This window comes from Megalops cyprinoides, chromosome 18 (genome assembly GCF_013368585.1).
Source record: "Megalops cyprinoides isolate fMegCyp1 chromosome 18, fMegCyp1.pri, whole genome shotgun sequence".
Classification (NCBI taxonomy): Eukaryota; Metazoa; Chordata; class Actinopteri; order Elopiformes; family Megalopidae; genus Megalops; species Megalops cyprinoides.
This window is the reverse complement of record NC_050600.1, coordinates 11378719-11400431: the sequence shown is the minus strand read 5'-3', so window position 1 is coordinate 11400431 and position 21713 is coordinate 11378719. Positions and strand designations below refer to the sequence as shown.

Below are 21713 nucleotides of genomic sequence, written 5' to 3'. Positions count from 1 at the left end.
ACTTCAAACGATATTCTTGGGAGGGCATTGACAGGTGACTCATTAGCTGAGTGATTGCCTTTCGTCCTTGCGCAGAAGAGCATCAATTCTCCGCCAGACTTGCACAACAAAAATGAAAAAGGAAAAAAAACATTGTAATTTTTTTTGCACTGTATCGTCTTTTCCAATCATGTAATTGTAGATCAGAGTGGTTGTTTTGACTGTTCTCGCTCTTCACTCGCTGTTGCCTGTCACTTGCCTTGTTCATGTTTCTGGGTGTTGTAGTTTGAAAATGCAATGAGCGACTGGCTCCATGGAGGATTAGTGCACATCTGTGATAAGAGAGCAACAGTGCATGAAACCTTGATAGCATGTTCATCTTCAGTTTGAAGAAAATTAAACAGAGATGTTACTTTAAAACACCTTTGGGAAGTTAACTGAAGTTAAAGGTAGAAAAGTAGAGCAAAATTTGCATTGTTACAATGGCGAAAGTAAACTTTGTGCTAATTTGTGCTGCTGCACAGCATGCTCTATACTCTAAAGGATTGAACACAAAACAATGCCTTTTCTAAAGGAAAACAAAGGGAAAGTTGAAAGGCAATACATCACGACGAGAGCAGCATTATTTTAAAGATGCTGCGTAGCTCATTAATTATATGTGTGCATGGAGCCTGTCGGACCAGAAGAAAAAACGCAGTTCACAAACACCAATAAAAGTTTTCAGCAAAGTTATGAAGAGAGTCTGATTTAATACAGTCGCTGCTCCATTTCTCATAGTGTTCTGCACTGTCTAGTCCCACATTCACAGAGAAGGCAGAGAGGTGCAGTACCACTGGAGTGCTGGTACTGAACATTGAGGCTGTAATCTACTTCATACTAATTACTCTTAGAAGCTCTCAAACACATCATAACATGTTATGTTACTTTTTTCCCCACACATACTATGCTGAGAGTTCTGGTTGGCTCATGTTCGTATCAGCGCAATATGAATGTGGTTATGGCTGGATAAATATTTGGGCTTTGCATCTGACAATTGATATATTTTTTTTTTTAGCTCCTGTTTGCACCGGGCTCTCCAGGTGTACATTGTAGGTGTGTGTGCAAAGATAAGCTGAGCGAGTGTAGGTCTCGCACACTGAGCTGTCAAAGAGTACTGGGCAAAGTCAGAGGTGTTTTGCAATTCATGATGTTCCTAGAAACAAATTGCAGTCGCTGTTTGCTGAAGTCTCCAGACGTACGTGCTTCCCCCAGCGGTATTGTTGCAGAATATATTGTCAACTGCTTAATGAAATGCCCAATTACAGTCTTTAAATAGGTAATTACGCACTGTTTATACCCCAGATCTGAAGCAGTCTCTCTTTTAGAAGGAACATCATCGCGTGGATTGCAGCCAGCACCGGCCAATAGAATCTCAGCACTTCTGATAACAGCTCTTTTAAAACGCTATTGGCAGCCCCATTAATAAATGAGTGGAGAGCTGCTGTAAAATTCCAGTGGCAGTTGGGGAAAAATTATTTGAACTCCAGCTCATGCGAGGAGCTACCTGGTGGTATAATCTCCAGCCCAAGGACTGTTGGAAAAGCATTTGTGAATAGTGTGGTTTTGTTTAAACAAATGCTGTCCACTTTTCCTTTAAAAATGGATTCCATATGAGGCCCTCCAGCTGTGACGGCCGATTTTCTGCCTTGCAGTTTGGGAGGGAGGAACATCAGTATGGCTGGCTGTTAAGGAAAGTAATATTGTCCCAGGTCTTGTGGGAGTCTGGTGCAGTTAACTCTAGAATGATGACTCCTGCTGACCTCTCACCTCTTGGCTTTGACCTTCCAGTCATGTCAAACATTAACAAAGTGGAGATGCTGACACGACAGTTGGTGGCGTCCTCTGGAATGGTGTTTGGTGGCAGTTCCTCGTGAGCAGAAAAATGTCAAACACGCGCGCACACACACACACACACTGATTTTTATAAGAAGAAAGTGAGAGGCAGAGAGAATACAGTTGTAGAGCTTAACAATATGCCTTTGATGCTAATGTTTATTGGGGAGTGTCCAGATGGTATGGAACACATTGTACTTTTGATTCCATCCGTGAAGTGAAATGGTAGATTTTGCTGCAAGGTTAGAAATAGGGCACCACACGCTTCATTTATCCCTTCAGTCCTTGAAGTAGCCAGTACAACAAGCAGGTGGCAATTTTACTGTAATACAAACTTTTTTTTTGAGGCAAATTTCTCTCCATTCATAATTGCCTCTGGACTAAACTTACACAATAGCGCTTTGATTGTGACACTTGCAAAACCTTTGTGGTTTGAATTACGGAGGGAAGGAGCAGCAATCACAGTATTGCACCAACACCACAGCACAGCCGATGTGTTCGTAATTGTAAAAGATGTTAAGTAGCATTAAAGGTGACCTTGTTTATGTGTGTATGCCTGTTACTAAACCCAGCTCATTAACACTCTGTGAACATAAGGGTCACTCTAAGCTCACCACAGTTGGTTGTCGTGTATGAGTAAAGAAGTTGTTTATCTTAGAAGAGTTATATTATATGAACTGCCCTGTTTTCATACAACAGCAAAACATTTCCTCATACAGTTCTCTGCAAGAAACTTGATAAATATTTTTACAGTCCTGTGCTTATTCAGGCATGTGCTCTACTGTCTGAGATAATATTTTGCATCTGTTTAATCTTGCCAAAAAAGTGAATATTTTTATAATAAACAAATGTTTTACAAGGCACATTTCACATGTCATTCCTCCTACATTTTCAGTTCATTTGCCAATTCAAAGCTTTCATCCTTTTTGACACAACTCAGATTGCACTGGGGCCAGGACTGAATTAGGTAAGATGATATTCTCCGAAGGTATGATCATTCTTCCCTGTCAGATGTTGAATATGCATAGTATATGCTGCAGATCATCAGCTTATTGGATCATGTCGGAGACATGGACCCATGTGACTCATGTCACAGCATTTACACTCTATGTGTTACTCTAGGAGAAGCTTGCCAGGTTTGATCACTCAGCAGGGGGCAGGGAGGGTGGCGCTCCATCTCTGAGCCCAATAAATCCTTCGCACTCAGCTAGAGCTGCTCCTGCAAAAACCACATTACCCACAATCCCCTCTGAGAGAGCAGGCCTGTTCACCTTGCATTCTAACTCCTGGGAGTATGTACTAGTGTGTGTGTAGGTGTGTAGAGTTGAAGCCTGGAACATTGCAGGGGAATCACTTGAAGGCTACAGTGATAACTCCCTGGTGTAAAGGTGTCACACATGCCAACAACATCTTAATTATTTCTTGTTGTGAATAGTTAATTTCAGGGCTAAAACTCCATTGGTGATTCAGTGGTTTTCCCAAATATGCTGCAGTGTAGAGCTTTTTAAATTTAGATTTGGGTATATCGCACCAAAATAGCATTTAGAAAATGAATGATCTTTCCTGTTTTATTTCACACATTGCCCTGTCTGGGTATATCCGAGACTATGTGCGCTTCAAGTTTTTCTCCATGTCCTTGATATACTTGCACTCGTGTTTCCATCTGAAACAACCTGACTGCAAGAAGCAAATGATGAATCAGGTGAATTAAAGGGAAAACTAGCAATGCAGTCTGCAGCCAGGAGCTGAGAAAATTGAAAGTGTTGTCACGCAAATGAGGTTTTAATAAGCTGCAAATTTTTTTGTCAAAAAAGGAATATGTAGTGCTATATTTTAATGTCTCATACTGCTAAGTGTATTGTCCTTCGGCAATCGATGCGTCCGGCCCGACATCTACAAGGTATAAATTACAAGAGACGAATCTCCATGGAAGTGAAAATAGCTAAGGGCATCAGGGCACTGCAACGTACAGTACGTGATTAATTCTTCATATCTACATTTGCTCTTTTCCTCATGGGTTTGTTTAAATAAAGGTAGAAAAGAGGATGCAGTGCTCTATGGATGTAAGTCAAACAGGATTTCAGCTTGTTCTTTGCTGAATTAGATATGGGATAGCCTTTACGTAGTCTTGTAAAAAAACTGTTATCTGTTCTGAATTAGTTTTCCATGATATTTAAAAATAAACTGTATTATTAATAATCAGTGGAGTGGCTGAACCCTAGGTTTTCGCTTATAACAATTTCATCCGGAGTATGAAACGGATAGCCAGTTTTTGATAGGCGAAAATAATATTCCCCTCGGTGCCTTTTTAGGCAGACGGCGTGACCACTCTGCTCCAGCGCCGTCGTGCTGAATGGTGGAATTAGCGCGCTCGCTCTGGCGGAAGTGGAATTATTCATCCTCTGACGATAGCTGCCGGGATGGGGTGGATGGCAGATGCCGAAGCGCATGCTTGCAGGAGAGAAAAAATGGAGTCGGCGTAGCTGCCTCAAGCTCGCGGACATCAGCTGCCCTCCGTGCCGACCCGCGTTTTGGATCCCGCTAGCCTGCCCGTATGTGTGTGTGTGTATGTGTGTGTGTGTGTGCTTTGTGTGTGTGTGTGTAAGTATATATGTGTGTGTGTGTGTGTATGTGTGTGCCTGTGTGTGTGCGTGTGTGTGTGTGTGTGCGCGTATGTGCATTGCTCTGTTGGAGAGTTCACAAGACCTGACACCTCCAAACTGCAAGGGTGCTGTGGGCTATTTCAGCCCCGCTGCCGTCCTGCCTCAGTGCTCTCCCACACGGATGCACAGACGGGGCCAGGAAAACCTGGCAGCAATGCTCTTTTTTTTCCCTCCTTTTTTCTGCTTCATGATATGTGACATGATTTAGCCTCCCTTTATGATATCCCAGGTCACACAGCGTAAAGGCAGTATGTATGATCTCAGTTCAGTGTTTTAGCACATTAGGTACTTTTTGATTCAGTATGCCCTCGATTTTCTACACATTGTACTGCAGAGCTGTGTACAGTTAATCATCCATGGCTCCACTTGATTCAGTATGACAACAAAACATAATACCAGTGAGAATATTTTTGATAATATGTACCAGAAGTGGAAGAAATAAAATTGAACTAATCATTAATATGAATTATTGGTCATTGGTTATTTGGCACCATTTACATGTATGAAGGATCTTTTGAAATTTTACAGGAGTCCAAATGGCGCCATATGCTTTAAATTCAGGCAGCATGACGTACACCGTACATAAAATGTTGACCGCACAGTGTGCCTTCACAAATGTATGCCAGCTATTTTCTTGTACCTCTGAAACCTTACCTAGTGCTGTTTAACCTTGTGGCTGACTTTCTGCCAGGATGTGTAAGCCCAATAGGGCACTGGAATAATCATTCACCAAGACGGCGGTCAGGGCCATGTGCTGGGACATTTATCTGAACTCAACAGCTGCCACGAAGGGGGACGGTGTGAGAGAGACAGGGGAAAGGGGAGAGAGGGGGAGCACGAGAGGGAGAGCTATACAGGGGAGAGTGTGTGAGATAGAGAGAGAAAGAGAGAGAAGCGAGGGGGAAGGAGAGAGAAAAGGAGAGAGACAGAGAGAGAGAGTGAGGGTTTCCATTAGGTCAGAGTAGGAAGCTGGGAACCTTGGGTGTGCTTGTTCAGCTTCAGTCAAACTGTCCAATGCCCAAAGAGCAGCTTTCACGGTAATAGTATTTGATACATTTTCTTCTTTACTTTTTTTTTCTTTCCTAGTCCATTGTTGTGCTGTGAGTAAATGCGGGTCACCAGGCCTAAGTGGCATTTGGTTAAACCCCTGGACTGCTGAGCTGGCTACCGAAGCATGCTGGGCACAGGGCTTGAATAGCGCTTAACACAATTTATAGCGCGGCGCGGAGACTCTCAATGGTTAAATAAATAGATAATAATCTTCGCAAGCTGCGAGCCTTGAGAGACCTTTAAAGTTCACGGGAGAAACTGAATCCAGAAAGTGGCTCTAAAACAAGGGAGTTTGCGTGCTCTGCGAGACAGAACGGTCTGTCCCGGAGGCCCCCTCTTTAAGCTGCAAAAAGGTGTTTAAAACCAATTATAAGAAGAGCTAAGAAGTGTCAGCCAAGCCAATCAGATTATCTCAGCAGTTCGAGAGGCAAAATAGTAGGTATAGAACGAGGCAATGCCAAGAACCGGGGCTTGTGCTAACAGGAATGGATAATCACATGCGTACACGAAGAAACCAAGACATTGATAAAGACGGAGATTGATGGGATGATAAGATGGCCGTCCTTTTTATTTGGAAAGAATGTGATGTACTTGTGTAGGTGGTCAACTGCAGGGGAATAATATTATATATTAGCCTTAGTTATTAAAGGCTTTAATTTGGATGCTGTACTTTAGGGCACAGCTTAGTGAAGCTAGAGATTGTTATTACATGTACCTGTTGATCTGGCTCCATGCAGGAAAGATGACTCAATGGGGCTCTTAAATTGCACTACCAAGAAAAAAAAAAGATAACAGGCTGCTGTATGTATCATGTAGGGCAGGTGCAGCTGGTGTTTTAAGCATCTGTCTCCCAGACTGACTAAGCCCAAAGTGTTTGTTTGGAAGAAGCCAAACTTCTTAATGTTGATGTCTGGACATGCCAGTCTTATTTAAATTGAGTGACATTTGTTAGCAGCCCTTTGAGTGGGCGTTCATGGTTTTTCAACCATCCTTTTACACTATTAATGTAAAAGTCTTTGTCAATGAAGAGGAGAGGTGGAGAGAACAAGAGGGAAATGAGCCTTACCTCCTCACAGGAGGGACATGTAAAGCATCCAGACCAGGTTAAGGCTGGTACAACAGTTCTGTGTACAGCACTTTTAAGAACATTCTTTTGTTCATTTCAGCCCTGTAGCATACAGCTAAGCACAATGAAACCTTAGAGAAATTTGAATATTTATATCGTAATGTACTGCAGAGGTATATAGTACATATATGGAGGGATATATAATGCATAGTATGAGTCCGTTTCCTCTTGTTTGACACACTGCCTTGCCTTTTGTAGTGACAATACAGTTTCCAGGGCGCTGCACTGGTGATTGCAAAGCATGCATATTAGTTATCAGCGCTTTGTATGGGTCCAGTTCTTTCCTGGGATAAAAACATGCATGTGAATTTCCACTTGGGATCTAGATGTTCTGTTTTTACGGTTGCTTGCTTAGCCCTCATGCAACCCAGTTCTGTTGTGAAGACAAGCAAACACACACTAATGAGAATAAGGCTGTGGCTTAAACCTGGTTCACTGGCTGACACAAAGTCAAGATGAGATATTAGCATATCAGGCTGCATCAGAGATGCCTTGGGGGATGGGAAAGGGCAACCCGTGTGACGAAGAATGCAGTGATGTTTAAAAGGCTGCAGTGTCAGTGGTCCAGTCCAAGAACAGAGGATGTCGCAGTCAGACAAGGCTTATTTCAAACAGATTGAAAATGGGGGAATGATTAAAAACAGAAAATAGCAAAAAAAAAGAAAATGGATGTGTGTTCGGACGAGAAGCTAACGTCAGACACGGAAATGATTTTCAGCAGCTTTGAGACCGTACGATCAATGCCAAAGTGTTTGCATCAAGCAAAGGAACAAGTTTTCCCAGCTGTTAGTCTGTAGTCGAATTACAGAAAGGTCAGAGCGAGGTCTGACTGCATGGAACATTACAGGTAATTATCTGGCACTTTCGCTTGGCTGGAGAATAAGTATAGCCTTGGAATGCGTGCCCTTGGTAATCAGGAGAAGCAGTGGTCTGCTGTGACCACAGAAAACCTCTTCTCTGCCGTCAGTGCTGGGCTAAGATTCAGATCAGAGATGAGTACCAACCAGCTCTGTGGCTGTCTCTTCTTCTGTGGGAAAGCATTGACATCCCTTTCTTCAAATTCACATTGTGTAAAGAAACACAATGAGACCGTGGAAGCAAGCATTCAGTAGAAGGTGAAGAGATGAGAGTGATGACACTTTGGTATTTCCTTTATTTTGTTAATACATTTTCAATACCACTTTAGATACTTGGTGGAAAGCAAATCTTAACTGGTGCATAAGAAAATGATTACATACATGGATGAAGAGACCATTCACGCTGAACTTAAACATTAATCTTAGTTTGGACATGGGGATCAGCCATACTGCAGACACACACTAGCATCATGACACTGCGTGGCCCCCCTTCCCCCATGTTCCCCAGCAGCCTGGTTTAACACTGGGGTCCAGGTAATGGAAATCTTTGACATGTACAGCCCTTGCATTTCGAATCGGCGCTTCACACGCGTGCCAAGTCTAAATCCTGGCCCCGCGGCTGGCATCCGCTCTCGGCCAGCAGCCCCCAGCTTGGCGCAAGCTGCCACCTACACTTGTGGTGTGGCCTCCGGGCTCTGCTGAACGTCTCAGCGGGGTTTGGGGGAGCGACGGCGTGCCAGGCCCTGCCCACACCAGCCCCGTGCAATATGGTCCTCCGCCGCCTGCGCACGAAGATACGAGTCATGAGGCGAGCTTGACGGGCACCGAGCATGGCGTGGAAAGCGGTCGCTCTCTCGCCGGCGGCGTTCGCTTTAGCGCAGTGCTGGAGGCCTCCGCAGAGCCGGTGAAGAAGGAGCCGCAGCATGTCTTCACCGGTTCACGGTGAGCTACTTCACTTCGTTGAACGGGGGCTTGTAGTTTGTGTGGGGAGTCTCTGTGCTAAGATTAGCGTGCGGCGCTTTTTTGAAACGGCGAAGGTGAGAAGTCCTTGCTTACATATTTGTGACGTTTGAAAGGGTGATGCAGAATTGGTGCAGTGACGGGAGCTTCTTGCCGGTTGTAATAAATACAGATGGCTTTGTTTGTCAAAAACAGCATGACAAGATGAGTGGGGGGGTGTGGTGAGTGTGTGCTAGCACTGTAGCTCTGTAAAATGCCATATTAACCCATCGAACAAAGAAGTGTTGTACCCGTAATATCCTGGGCATAAAACATAAAGTGCCACGTCATTATAAAATAAATTATACGTCATTATAAAATAAAATAAAAAAAAAAAAATAAAATTAAAGACATGGAAAAGACGTGGAAAAGAACATGACCTTCAGCATTTCCCTTTTAAGTGTACAATTGCTCTCCTCAGATGACGCTGGCCCTCGCCCTGCTCTCCTGCTTTGTAATCAGGTGAATCATACTGTACAAACACAGCTTGTTTGGAATTGCGGATTAAAGCTTCTTTGAATTGATTCTGTCGCCTGGTGTAAGGCATGCGGCTAAGGGACAGGTGGTCGTGTCCGTCTCCCCGAGACACAAATCGAGTGTGACCAGACCCATATCTCCAGGTCTGTTCTGCCTTTTAAAGCTGAGGAAATAAAAGGAAACTGAAAAAAGGGGGTGGAGGGGGGAAATGAGCTACTTTGTCTGTGTCTGCCCCACTGATTGTGCTCTGAAGGTTTTTTTTTTTTTTTCAAATCAGCAGATAAATAGCCGAGCGAAAGACTGTTTCATTTAAGGGGATTATCAGGCTCCTTTAATGGTGTTTGCGCTCATAAATGCAGGCATTCTTGGCCCGTGGTGGTGGTGATTGGCTATGTGAATTAAAGACCCTCTGCAGTGGGGAGATAATTGCGTTTGTTTGACTACACTTGCTTTAAAGAGCCTTGCCAGTACTGTTTCTAATGCCAGAATGCAAACAGGAAAGGTTAAAATGAGAGAGTCACAATTTATGATGTAGCTGGAGTAAACTGGAGAGATTTGAAGACACGCTCTGATGGTACCAGGGTTCATTAAAGAGTCTGTGGTAATATCTTCCCACAAGGAACTCTTCTCACAGAGATCACAAGCAGCCCCTGGTTGTGGTATTGGATCCATGCACTGGATTACCTTCCATCTGATTCCTGTGATCATTTTGACTGTGCGTGTTCACGTGGGATCAAGACCTGACTTTTTGAAACTGAGCTGCACAAATGGTGTTTGTGTGTGTTTGTGTTTGTGTGTGCGTGTGTGTGCGTGTGTGTGTGTGCATGTGTGTGTGTGCATGTGCATGTGTGTGTGTGAGAGAGAGTGTGTGTGAGCATGTGCTCATGTGTGCGTGGGCTATTGTTAACAAATTTTTAATGCAATTTTTTTTCTCCACATGCCAGCATAAGATGAATCCCATTTACATTCATTTTGAGCTTTGACAACGCTGCACGCCACTAGCGAGAAAAGGGACGTGGCCCTTCCTCTTAGCTGGCGCTAGTGGCGCGAGCATTTTGTCACAGCAAAGTCAGGATGACACATTCTTGTCACGAGCGAAATGTCTCCCATTTGTTTCCACCCTTCACTTCCATTTCCTCAATCACTCCTGAAGCATGTCGAACACACACTTACGCAATAAAGCAAATAGCCGGCAGAAGTGCTGTGAAGATACCGCCGGAGTTCGGTATCATTTACGGCGGCGGGATCGTATCCTTGCCCGGTGATTATCAGGAGACGCCGCAGACAAATTCCTGCCTCTTAAATCTGCACCACGGTATTTACTTTGAAAGAGCTCCAAGCCATTTTCAGCACTTATTTGTCTCACTCTCAATTGAATCGCAAGTCAGTTTTTTTTTTTTTTTTTACTGCTGCTTTAATGAAAGAGGAGAAAAGCACCAGCTCTGGATTAAAAGGGTTTAGGGGGGTGAAAGATGTTGTTGCACAGGGGCTTACTCTCCTTCCATTAAGTCTATTAGGGCTGGCTTTCAAAGAGTACCAGTGACTAACTGGGCTGACGTCCTGCTGGGTGGTCTTGGACGAGTTTCTCAGGGGTAGAGGAGAGCCCGCTGCATCAATCCATTACAATCACTGTTAGCCAAAAAATGTTCAACCAGCTCGTCTTAAAATGGGTCTGAGAGATGGAGGAGCTGGGACCCAGCTCAACAGATGGTACAGCGAGGGCCCAGAGTGGGGTGGAAGAGTGCGGGCTGCTTTGCTCCTGAGCCACAACTTTCCCTCTTACCATTTTGCTATCCCTGCGTTGGCAAGCTACTTGGGAGTAAGCATATCAGACTGGGGAGTTACATATCAGAAATACAATTCTGGTTGTCTAGTGGAAATCCCAGTCGTATAATTTGCTTGTCCACAGAAAATTCAGGTTGTAAAAGGACTTGATATTTAATAATGACATGCTGTGAATATGCTTGAAACTTATTTAAATGTATGCATTTTCTCATGTTACAGATGTTTATAGTGCTATGGTCTTCCTTATCTGCAGGATGTTTGTGGTTGTTTTGCTTCATCACGGTTGATCAGAAACAAGGAAATCCATCACTGACTAAATCCATCAGCATTGCATGTGTCAGACATTGTGTGTGAATGTTAGGGAAGGTATTAAAGAGAAATGCCTTAGAAGAAAAACTGTGATTTTCAAATGATGGCGAGCATTTAGGAGATAATGAACTGAATCTCTGTTCTCAAAGGACTCGTTGGGATGAAGTGCCTCCTTGCAAAGCTTTGAAGAAACATTCTGAAAATCTAATTCCAGCGATTTAAAAAGTGTATAGGAGCAAACCTTCGGCTTTTGCTGTAAGGAGAAATCTTGTTACAGACATCTTTTTATCTCACTCTGTATATATGTTGACAGTGCCATTGTTTGTTGTTGCAGAACAACTCTCAGTTGTAACGATGCTCGAGTGCCGTCTGTGTGAAATGTCAGAAATGTGTGCAGATAGATAAAACTGCTTTGTCTCATTCATGCCTTGTGTCTCTGTTTCTCCAGGCTGTGAATATCCTGCATCTGAGAGATCAGACCAGACTGACTCACAGTAGCCTGTGAGCCAGTGAGACTGAGGCTGCCAAAGGATGCTGGTGCCAAGCTGTCACATGATGCACATAGCCAGGCCTGTGGTGCTGCTCCTGTGTTTCCTCATCCTCGCTGACACTGAGAGTAAGTCCTGCTTCCTCTCTCTCTCCATCTAGCTCTCTCTCTCTCTCCATCTTGCTCTCTCGCTCTCTCTCTCTCTCTCGCTCTCTCTCTCCATCTCGTTCTCTCTCTCTCTCTCTCGCTCTCTCTCCATCTCGTTCTCTCTCTCTCTCTCTCACTCTCTCTCACGCCATCCCGCTCTCTCTCTCTCCCTTGCCCTCCCTTACACATAGACATGCTGTCATTAGCTGTCCTACACTCACGGGAATGAAAGCAATATTTTAACCAGAACAATTGGATTACAGCAAAAGAATAAATACACATAAAAATTAGAACAAATACATTTATACTCTAGGGGTGTAGTATTTGAACTGGCAGCTCTGTTTAGTGTCTGGAAGGCTGCACTCTGTAGTATAGTGGAGGAAAGCTGTCAAGTTTAGCAAAGGTTTGTTATGACCTCTTCACCTTGGAAATATTGTGATCACCTCCAGTAGTTTGATTATGAGATTATTCACCAGTTTATGTATCTCGGAGGACCTTGAAGTGAAATTGATGGTCAAGAGTGGAAAACTGTGGAAAAGTAATATTTCCTGCAGTCTGCACTGCTGTGGAAAATGGTTTCTGTTCTGCTGGAAGATGTATTTCACAAAAAACCCACATACCTCATCATCACAAGGTTTGCTTGTTTTTTTTTTTTTTCCTTCCCAGCTGTCTGGTGTTGTATCGATTTCACTTTGACTTATTTGCTCACTTTGACATAATGATCGCTGAAAAGGAAAGCCACAATTTCAAATGTTTCTCTGGATGGTGTGCTGTATTTTTTGTTTAGTATACTTTAGTAGCACAGATCCAGAGAGAGAATGAAAAACACAAAATTTGTTTCATATAGGGCATTAATATCCACTTAATGTTGGTCATAAATGTGACTAAATCTTAACTAATTCCTTTAGCAATGTGGCTAAAGAGCTAATTATCTTTGAGACTGAGGCCCTGTGCATTATCCTGGTTAATTTGGACACAGCTGTAATAAATGGTAAACAGTTGTGCTTTCAGTCCTATTAAAATGCTGTACTCAGCCTTTCTCTGTCACAACAGCTGCTCTGATATAATATTTTTGACAGCTGTGGTGGTTTGTATTATCAAAGCCAAAGCAAATTGACCATGGGGCTGGGGATGAGAGGGGAGGGTGTCGAATAAAGACTGAGGGACAGCACATCAGTGTCCACTGTAAAAGAGGAAATGAATGCAGCAACAGAGCCAAACCCTTTAAAAGTACATATTTACCAAAGGGTTTTTTTTCCCTCTCTCTCAGGCATGGGGTGTGCTTTTAGCAAGGAGGAATAGCTCTCATTGCTACTGAATCTGACGCTTACCATTTTCTTCAGAGACCCACTACATCTGCATAAATACTTAACCAGCCCAGAGACTGGGCCATCTGCAAGCCGTGGTGATGGCTTTCATAGTGTACAGCTTCAACTAGCTAAAAAAAAAGGAAAGAACCACTGCATTTGATGGAGTACCCCTACTGGTGTTGTGAAGTGGTTCGGGTTCTCATGCGGTTTAGCAGAAGGAACAGAGGACGTTGAAAGTGAAATGGCTGACTCCACTCAACAGATGGCATGGTCTCTGAGCTGGCAATACGTGCCCTGATGGTCACAAAAACATCCCTTCTGAGATATGAGAAAAACGGCTTTGCTAATAATGAGCTGTTATGGATGATCACTTCAATAATGTTCAATGGGCTCAGTCTATGACTTGCTCACACAGCTCTCCAAAGAAAGTGAGAATAACACATTTTTTCCTTCCTTACCTTGTACTCTTTTCCCTTTTTACCCAGCCAATGACTTTGTGGTAATGCACTGTAGGGAATATTTTTTGCTAATGCAAACCAGTCAATCCTCAAACCCTTTTCAGCCATGTTATTTTTTATAACACAGATACCTAGGCTTACCTTTTGCAGTGAATTTGTTCTGGAAAATCAGGGAACAGAACTTAATTGTCCCCCATGAACTAGAAATAATGAACAAATCATTCTCTGTCTCCTTACTACTGTAACAGTGAGCCGCCCTCTACACCTGAGGCTGGGTTAATAAACATTCCTGCACAATAAATTACTTGCCATTTCATTAGTGGCATTCAATTCATAAAGCACTCATGTCACCACCATTTAATCATGTTTACATAATAGGTCAAGCCAGGCCTCTAATAGCTTCTCTTTTGTAACCCGTAAGAGGTGGGAGTAGCCAGTTTTTTGTGCATGGCAGTCTTCTCTGTGGTACATTTTACTCACTCCTCCCCTTACTAAATCTGACCTTGATGATTGTTTTTTTTTTTTTTTTTCTGAGCCAGCCCAATGTACAAGGGATGGCTTCCCCTGTGACTACTGTATGCGTTCTCAGAGTACAGGTGAAGGGAACCTGCCTTCTATAGCCATTAGCACTAAACTATTTATTAGCTCAGACAGCAATGTGAAAATTAAGATTCTGAAATTAGAGATGTCAAATGAAGACTGCAAATGTTTTAGAAGTTATGTAATTAAGGTGATAGAGAAAAGGCAGCCTGTTTTCACAGATACCTTCAGTGTTTGTATGCTCTATCAGACAGACTGCTTGCCTGCTCCAGCACCTAGGGCCTATATTTGCGCTAGGCCATTTCTGCATATGGCATCACTGATAAACACTCAGCCCTTAAGGAAAGAGAAAAAAAAAATAATAGAAAAAGGAAGATTATTATTGAAATGTAGAGGAATTGATGGTGGAGGGTTGGATTTCGCCCATATCCCAACTGGACCTTTACACATACAAATACACATGATCGTTTAATTATCCTAGGTAATAGTATAGTATTGATGGAATTTTGCTTAAATTCAGCTTCCCCCATCCGATGTGGGTTTTTCGGGCTTACCAGAGGCACTGCAACTAAGCTCAGATCAATAGGCAGAGCATTCTTGGATCGGAGAGCCTTAGAGTTTGACTTCCTTTTTTATTCTTCCTGGAGAGTTAAGTTACATCCTGCGAGATTTATGGCTTTGAATTCTCTCCTTGCCTCCTGTCCCAGACAACGTTTGACTAATTCAGCTCTGCTTAATGGCGTTCTAATTGATTGTTTCCAGTTGCAGCAATAGTATGGTGTCAGAGTGAGTAATAACCTTTTGCATCAAATAAATATTGACAAACAGTGAGATGCTCAAAACACTGCGGGGTTGATGTGTGATTTTTTTCCTTTCAATTTCACACTTCAGATTCGCCTCAGCACAATAAAAACTGTACATTTGTGCATACGCATATTTCCTTTTATTTCAGATGAGAAAAATATGGGAGAATTAAACTTATTTGTCACACTAGATGTGTTTTTTCATCCAGTAAATTTAAGTCCTCTGTAGGATTTGATATTTGAATAGTTGAGTTTGGCATTCAATTCAATATTCACATTGCACAATCTTTTGAGACCAGGGGTCAAATTATGTGCTGGAAATGGGTGTAGAATGTATTGCAATTATGTACTGAAGTGTGATGCAGTAGTTTGTATTTGACTCATTTATCATTGAGAAAATCACATCAAAGACCCACACTCATCTGGATTCAACCGGATCCCTAATTCTTAATGTCTGAATATGTCACTTGTCCCTATAATTTTCAAGTGAAAATATACAATCTTATAAAAATGGAAACAATGTAACAAAACCATCTAAGCACTGCTGGTGTTTTTTTTTCCTGTAGAAATGGCTTGTTTAATGTCGTTTTTGAACCAGTGTACTTTCACTGAATGCCAAATTCAGTCCAGGTTACTCAGGAGCTTCTTCTTCCTGTGCCCACTCCACCACACCCCCTTGCACCCTCGTCAAAACATTCCAGTGCAATGAGCACAACACAGGGGGCATTACACCTAATGACACACTGAATTCCCACATGACAAAGGGTGGTAAATCCTGTGCTACATGTATGTCCTTCCTAATATAAATTATTGTAAAATGTTGTTGTATTTGCATATGTCTTCTGCACTCTTCTGAAATTAGCATTTTTACAGCATTTCTAATTAAATCCCCCTGCTTAATTTGACTGCATGGTAATTTTATTTAAATTGGCCCCCACACACAAAAGCAAGTACTGTGCATGCAGACACTTACACACGCACACACAAACACACACACACACACACACACACACACAAACAATTTTGTTGCTTTGGTTGTACAGAAAAAAATATATATAGAAAGGATGTGATGGTTGAAGTGTGATTTACCACCAGCCCCTGTTCTTCTGGTCTGCCTTTAATTCATCACTCTGATGGGTCCCACTCAGTTGGAACAGTCTCCACCAACTCCACACAATCCCCCTCCCAGGTTCCTGTGGACTATACTAGGAAACACTGCAGGCCCTGGTGTTGTGATGAAACTGTCTTTAATTATACCCCAGCTTCTCAGTTGCTTGCTATCTGATGGCAAGACAAAAGAAACATAATTAACAACAAAGTTATCCATACCATCTTAGATGGAATCAGCCTTGCTATGAAAACCGAGTGAGCTGTATTCATTTCTTCTCTGGCAGAATTATTCTACACAATTGTATGTTTCGGCATTACAGACTGCACAACTCTGCAATTATACATAACAGCTCTGTTGTTTATGACTGCTGGTAGTACCATGTGGCACAGTCTATTCTGAATAATCCTTGCTTGCTCACATCTGATTCTGACAGTAGGGACGTCACACAATATGCTTGTGCTATGTCCTGCTCAAAAAATGCAAACGCTGAATCACGCACATGCAGTCTAGGGTAATTAAGGGATAGCTCTGATTAGTAATGCTACTTTTAAAATGCACTTTCTTCTTCAGAAGCCATCGGCTTGCAAGTAGATCTAGCCATTGTGTAATGGTACCTTTTACTCTGGGGGAGAACATCATCTTCAACAAATGTGATGTAACATACTTCTCAGAAGTGGTGGTTACTGAATCATAAAATTTAGCTAAACAAATTGAGCAACTGGCAATGATTTGAAAGGCATTGTTAGCTTTACACCCAATAGTTTATCAAGCAGGTTGCTTATTCCCAAGATGTGGAGCTGAGAACACACTTGAAGTGGTGGATATGGTGTCCCCCAAACTGCCAGGCTTTTGATGTGAGGTTCAGTCTGTGAGTGCTAGACAGACATGGTGCCAGCTGTTTGCAAGTGCCTGTTTGTTCCTGGCATGGTGTGTCATAGTGACATATGCTAAAGCGGATCACTACTAATATGTTAGTGCTCCAAATAATAGTTTGTGTATCAGGACGTCCATGAAATGCTTATGCATAATAGAATGGGCTAATGTGTCAAGCAGGATTATAGGATTGGTCGTTGTTCATCAGTCAGTTTATTGACTAAAATATATTTCTGGTTGCTGAAAATATTTCTGAACACAGTTGAGTGTGTAACTGTGTGTTGTGTGTATTTCCTTTGCTTTTTGGATACACCCCTAATTTTAGATGTGATTTTATAATCCACACGGATGGAAGTTTAGAGGCAATATCCTAATTTAAATAATTTGACTGATTCTCATTCACTGTTGTTAAATGTGAAATCTGACCAGTTAAGAAATGTGCACACCGGTCCATACATTTGCATTCTAACAGATGAACTCAGGGATTTATTCATCTCGATTTGCTAAATTATTGACGTGGTTATGCAGATAAAAGGCAATTACACACAGCCGCATTTCATCATTCATTTCCAAGGCAAATCATCTATGTCTTGCCAAGGACTCACACAGCCTCATTTACTGACTTCAGTATTTTCCACACTAATTTTGTTGACAATGAGTCAAAAACAATCTCTTTAAAAAACTAATTTACAGAGGAACTGCGCTTTGTGGAAATCCTGGATGAGGACCGTTTGAATATTACTGGATTAGATTTATGTGTGGAGGGCGCAGGATAAAAATTCGAGTTGGGGTCAGGGTGGAGCATTGATTATATCCCCCCACCTCGCATGTAAAAGTGAAAAGAACAGAAGTTGTAGGGAAATAACAGACAGGAAAGTAATTGATACTGCTGGAAATAAAACCACTTAGCGTGGAAGATTTCTCAACCGCTAAGCTACGCTGGCTCCAAGCAGTTCTGCAACTGTAGACTTCTATCAATTATGTGTTCTGTCGTGACTTTCAAGGGCCTTGCTTCAAAGTCAGTTTGAATTACAGCGGGGGAGCCATCATGGTCGGCTTCCCGGGCCGCTGCCTGAAGAGTGTATACCAAGGTGGCAAACCATCTTTTTCTTTGAACTTCCTTCCAGATAGCCTAGAATTTGCTAATTAGTGATGTATGTGTATATGTATGTTAGTTCATACTACACATGGCATATATATCTAGGATCCCATGTTGTACGTCAGGGTAAGGGGTGGGGATATTGACTGCAAAAGGCCTAAAGGCTCAAATTGTCAAAGTAAGCAGTCCTTTTGCGGTATTGTTCACCTACATTTTGGTAGAACATGTGCAGAATACCTTTCATGTTTTTCATTTACTGCCTTCTGAGGAGTTTATTAAACTAATTCTCACTGGAAATGATAATGTGAGGAAACAAATTCATTTCAGCTTCTTGCAACTGGATTATTGAATACAAGACACTGAGATCTGGTGGAGTGTTCAGACCTGCTGTGCTTCTTATGAAAGAGCCTCAGTTTAAACTGTTACGCCCTTGCTTGTCCATTCAGTTAACAGAAACAATCTGAAATAAGAAAATCACAGCAAATATAAACAAATTTAAAAAATATGAAAATAGTGGTGCATCCCATGGTCATTGGAATTGGTCAGCGTTTCTCTGATTACTTGTGGTTTGAATAGAAATTATCTGTGTTATTACTGAAAGAAATTGCCTGGGTTTTTTTTAATTTTCATTCCTATTCTCCATTTTCCTGCCTTAAATCTCCAACTGCAGTAATATTACAGTGAAACACGAAAGCAGCTTTATCTCCCAGATGGCGGGGGGCTGGAGGAGGGGTGGTTATGGTGTGCACTTCTGTGTTCCTAAGTCATGAAATATAGGCCATGGAGTTCTGTTCTTTCCCGCTTTGGCATGCACCGTCTGAAGTTTGAAGCCTCTGCAAATGTGAATAATCGAGCATGTGGGTAGTGCTTGTCACAATCAATACTATCACCATCAACTTGAATGCACTCTCTGAGGTGCACTCTTCAGATGCAATTAGCACCAGCCAAGGTGTCACTGTTCCTCCGGTTGCCTCAAATGATGTCTGATGAGCGGTACTCAGCAGCAAACTGCCTTGCCCACCATATTGCTGCTGAGGAGCTGACGTGGTTGCTCCTCGGCGCCGTGTCATCAAACATCCTGACGAGCTTGCGGGATGTCAGGAAGTGAAACCATGGGCGAGAACAGATCTTCGCAGGGTTGTTCATAAGGGATCATATGCAGTCACTTTATGGCTTAATAATATGCCAGAGTCATTAGGAGGACACATGACAGCAACCTTACAGTCTGTTAATTGCCTCCAGACCTGGGTGGTTTAAAGGGTACTCTCCCAGGACTCAGAGTTTTTCTGCTTTGTTTTGAGGTACCATTTCAGAATGCACTGTAGCATGGTACACAGGAGAGGAGTATTGTAGTTTTGCACAGAGGCTGAGTTTTTGAACCATTCCCTGAAAGTTAACTTGCAAAACTATCCAATAAAACACATTAAAAAGAGACATCTGGTGAAATAATTTAAGGGAACCTGACACAAGATTGTATCTCCCACTGAATACCCCTCTTAAGATGTCAAACCTCTGCCTATCGGCAGATATACGACCAGGCTGAGGGAATCTGTTAGAAAGCCATAAAAACGGGTCGTTCTCATGTGTAGGCAGGTGACACGCAGCTCTGAATCTCGCGGTTGCAGAAAGTCAGTCTGGAGGGCAAAGTAGAGAGCGGCATGTTTCACTGATCTCAGGGCAGTGTTTTGAATTTCAGTTTTATGTGCCAGCAGGGAGTGCTTGGCCAGGGGGTTAATGATGTTGCTTCATCACCTCAGGAGTGTGTGAAGGGACCGCCCACTCCTGTCTTCCCTTTTGGCTTTCTTCAAACGCATCGTATTTATAGGAGAAATCCCTGACTTTACATCACTCTCGCTAGTAAGCGGAGAGGGAAAAAAAAAACAAGGAGTACATTTGCATTCATGACTGAGGCTGACGCTTGCGTGGGAGGACCTTGGCTTTAGACTGCTGGATTGGCTGCGGGGGAGGCCTGCGCCATTGGCCCACTTACCTACCGCAACACAAAACGAGATCAAACCTATTCCATAAACTCACATGAATTTCTGACATTCGCAGGGCTTTATCTTTGGAGGCCAGTCCACACGAGAGAATACCAGACGGATGGCAAAAAAACGGATCCCGTTGCCACACTCAGACATAAAGGCTTTTCCATTTGGAAAGGAGCCAGATGGGGGAATTAGTGCAAATTCCAATGGTACAATGCATTAAGGGCCTGCCCAAACACAATATAGCAGAGCAAATGAGACAACCTTTTTCCATTAACGTTGGGCTGAATCTTCCATCTCTTCACACACACTCGTGTGCTGCTGCGCCCGCACGCCCACACATTGGCTGTTTATATCGTTTTCATCAAAGCCACTTTGATGCATGTGCACTTGGAATGTATTAGAAATGTGACATGAGGGTGACATACAGCCTAATTATGTCCTCACAAAGGAATTAATTAGTGTGTCCCAGCACATGCTATGCAATATTAAGTATATCTGCTGTAATGTAATAAAAAGCCAGGGCGAATGTGATGTAAGGGAGAGAATCCTCATGACATGACAGTGGTATGCCTTTTACTGTCTGTATGCAAGAGAACTGCGAGAGAACTTTTGCCTGTATCGGAATTTTTAATGCATATATGAAAAAAGATTTCTTGTTTGGATATAGAAGATGGAGTGGAAGCCCTCTGACAACTTTTGCATTTTCTGCCACCTGCGAATGGCAGCAATTTCACACTGCATGATTTGTTACTTCTTGTTACACAGAAGCATTTAATTACCCGTGCTTTCAGAGTGTTTCAAGCATAGATGTCCAGAAAAAGATGGTGTGCAGTTTTGCCATTAAATCCCGCAGTGCTCACATATGTGTGCTCATTGCAAAATGATACCTCTGCTGGTGCAAACAAACAGAATCTCTAGGCTCCGGGTGACGGGGTTGTTGCGGTGGGTGATCACAGCCTCCCTGCAGGCTCAAACAGAGGGTCTTTCCAAGAAGTGGTGGCTTTGTTGTAACAGATAGCAGTGGTAAACATGCCTTCACTTTGACTGAAAGGTTGTACCGAATCCCCAGTGAACAAGGTAAAACGAATGCTTGTACAAGCATCTGCATACCACAAACCGCCTTTCCTCTGTACTGTGTAAGAGGGAAGCGTTCCCCCCCACATACCCCAGGAAAGTCAACCCTAATGCAGCCCTGCTAATGGAAGTGAGGGAGGCCTTTTTTTCCACAGTGATTCTGTAATCAGAGCCCGGTTGTGTCTTGCAGGCGAGCATCCTCGTTGGTACAGAAACATGACACATCGCCCAAGCTTGTAGCGTGTTTGTTTATGCCCAGATAAAATGCCGGGCCAAGAAAGCGGAGGTTTTCAAGGCACAGTCTGTTTAGCAAGCGATATTGTTTTTTTTTTTTCCCTCTTTTAATGTATGTTAATCGAAGGAGAAGCACTCAGAGGCAATGCCCCTAAGCTGTTCGGTGAATGACACCTAATGAATCAGATTACCTCCCCATCAGCTGCCCTGAGGACTCCTCTCCCTCGTGGCTTTAGCAAACGTCACACACTGTGGGAGACAGTCATCTGTCAGAGTGATGGGCTGTCAAACCGTCCTCTGTAAAGAACGGCTCAGGGAGACTGGGGCCTCTATATGTGGATAATCAAAGTAAATCATTATGGGTGAGAAGGCTAGTCCTGCTAGAATTCACATTACTTTGTAACTGTATGACATTCCATATGTTCTGTGACCATAATTAAACCAGACAGACAGAAATGTGTTGCCAAACCAT

At 42.8% G+C, this 21713-nt stretch overlaps 1 protein-coding gene across 15 annotated transcripts in view; it reads left to right on the top strand.

The window, feature by feature from the left end:
* Positions 1–21713, top strand: part of LOC118793016 (receptor-type tyrosine-protein phosphatase delta-like) — a 387427-nt gene that overhangs the window by 264875 nt on the left and 100839 nt on the right. For all 15 annotated transcript variants that reach the window (XM_036550950.1, XM_036550955.1, XM_036550949.1 and 12 more), the window contains one exon: positions 11566–11733. In XM_036550950.1, the coding sequence (XP_036406843.1) occupies positions 11649–11733 (85 nt within the window). In that variant the 5' untranslated portion in view covers positions 11566–11648. The remainder of the gene's footprint in view (positions 1–11565; positions 11734–21713) is intronic.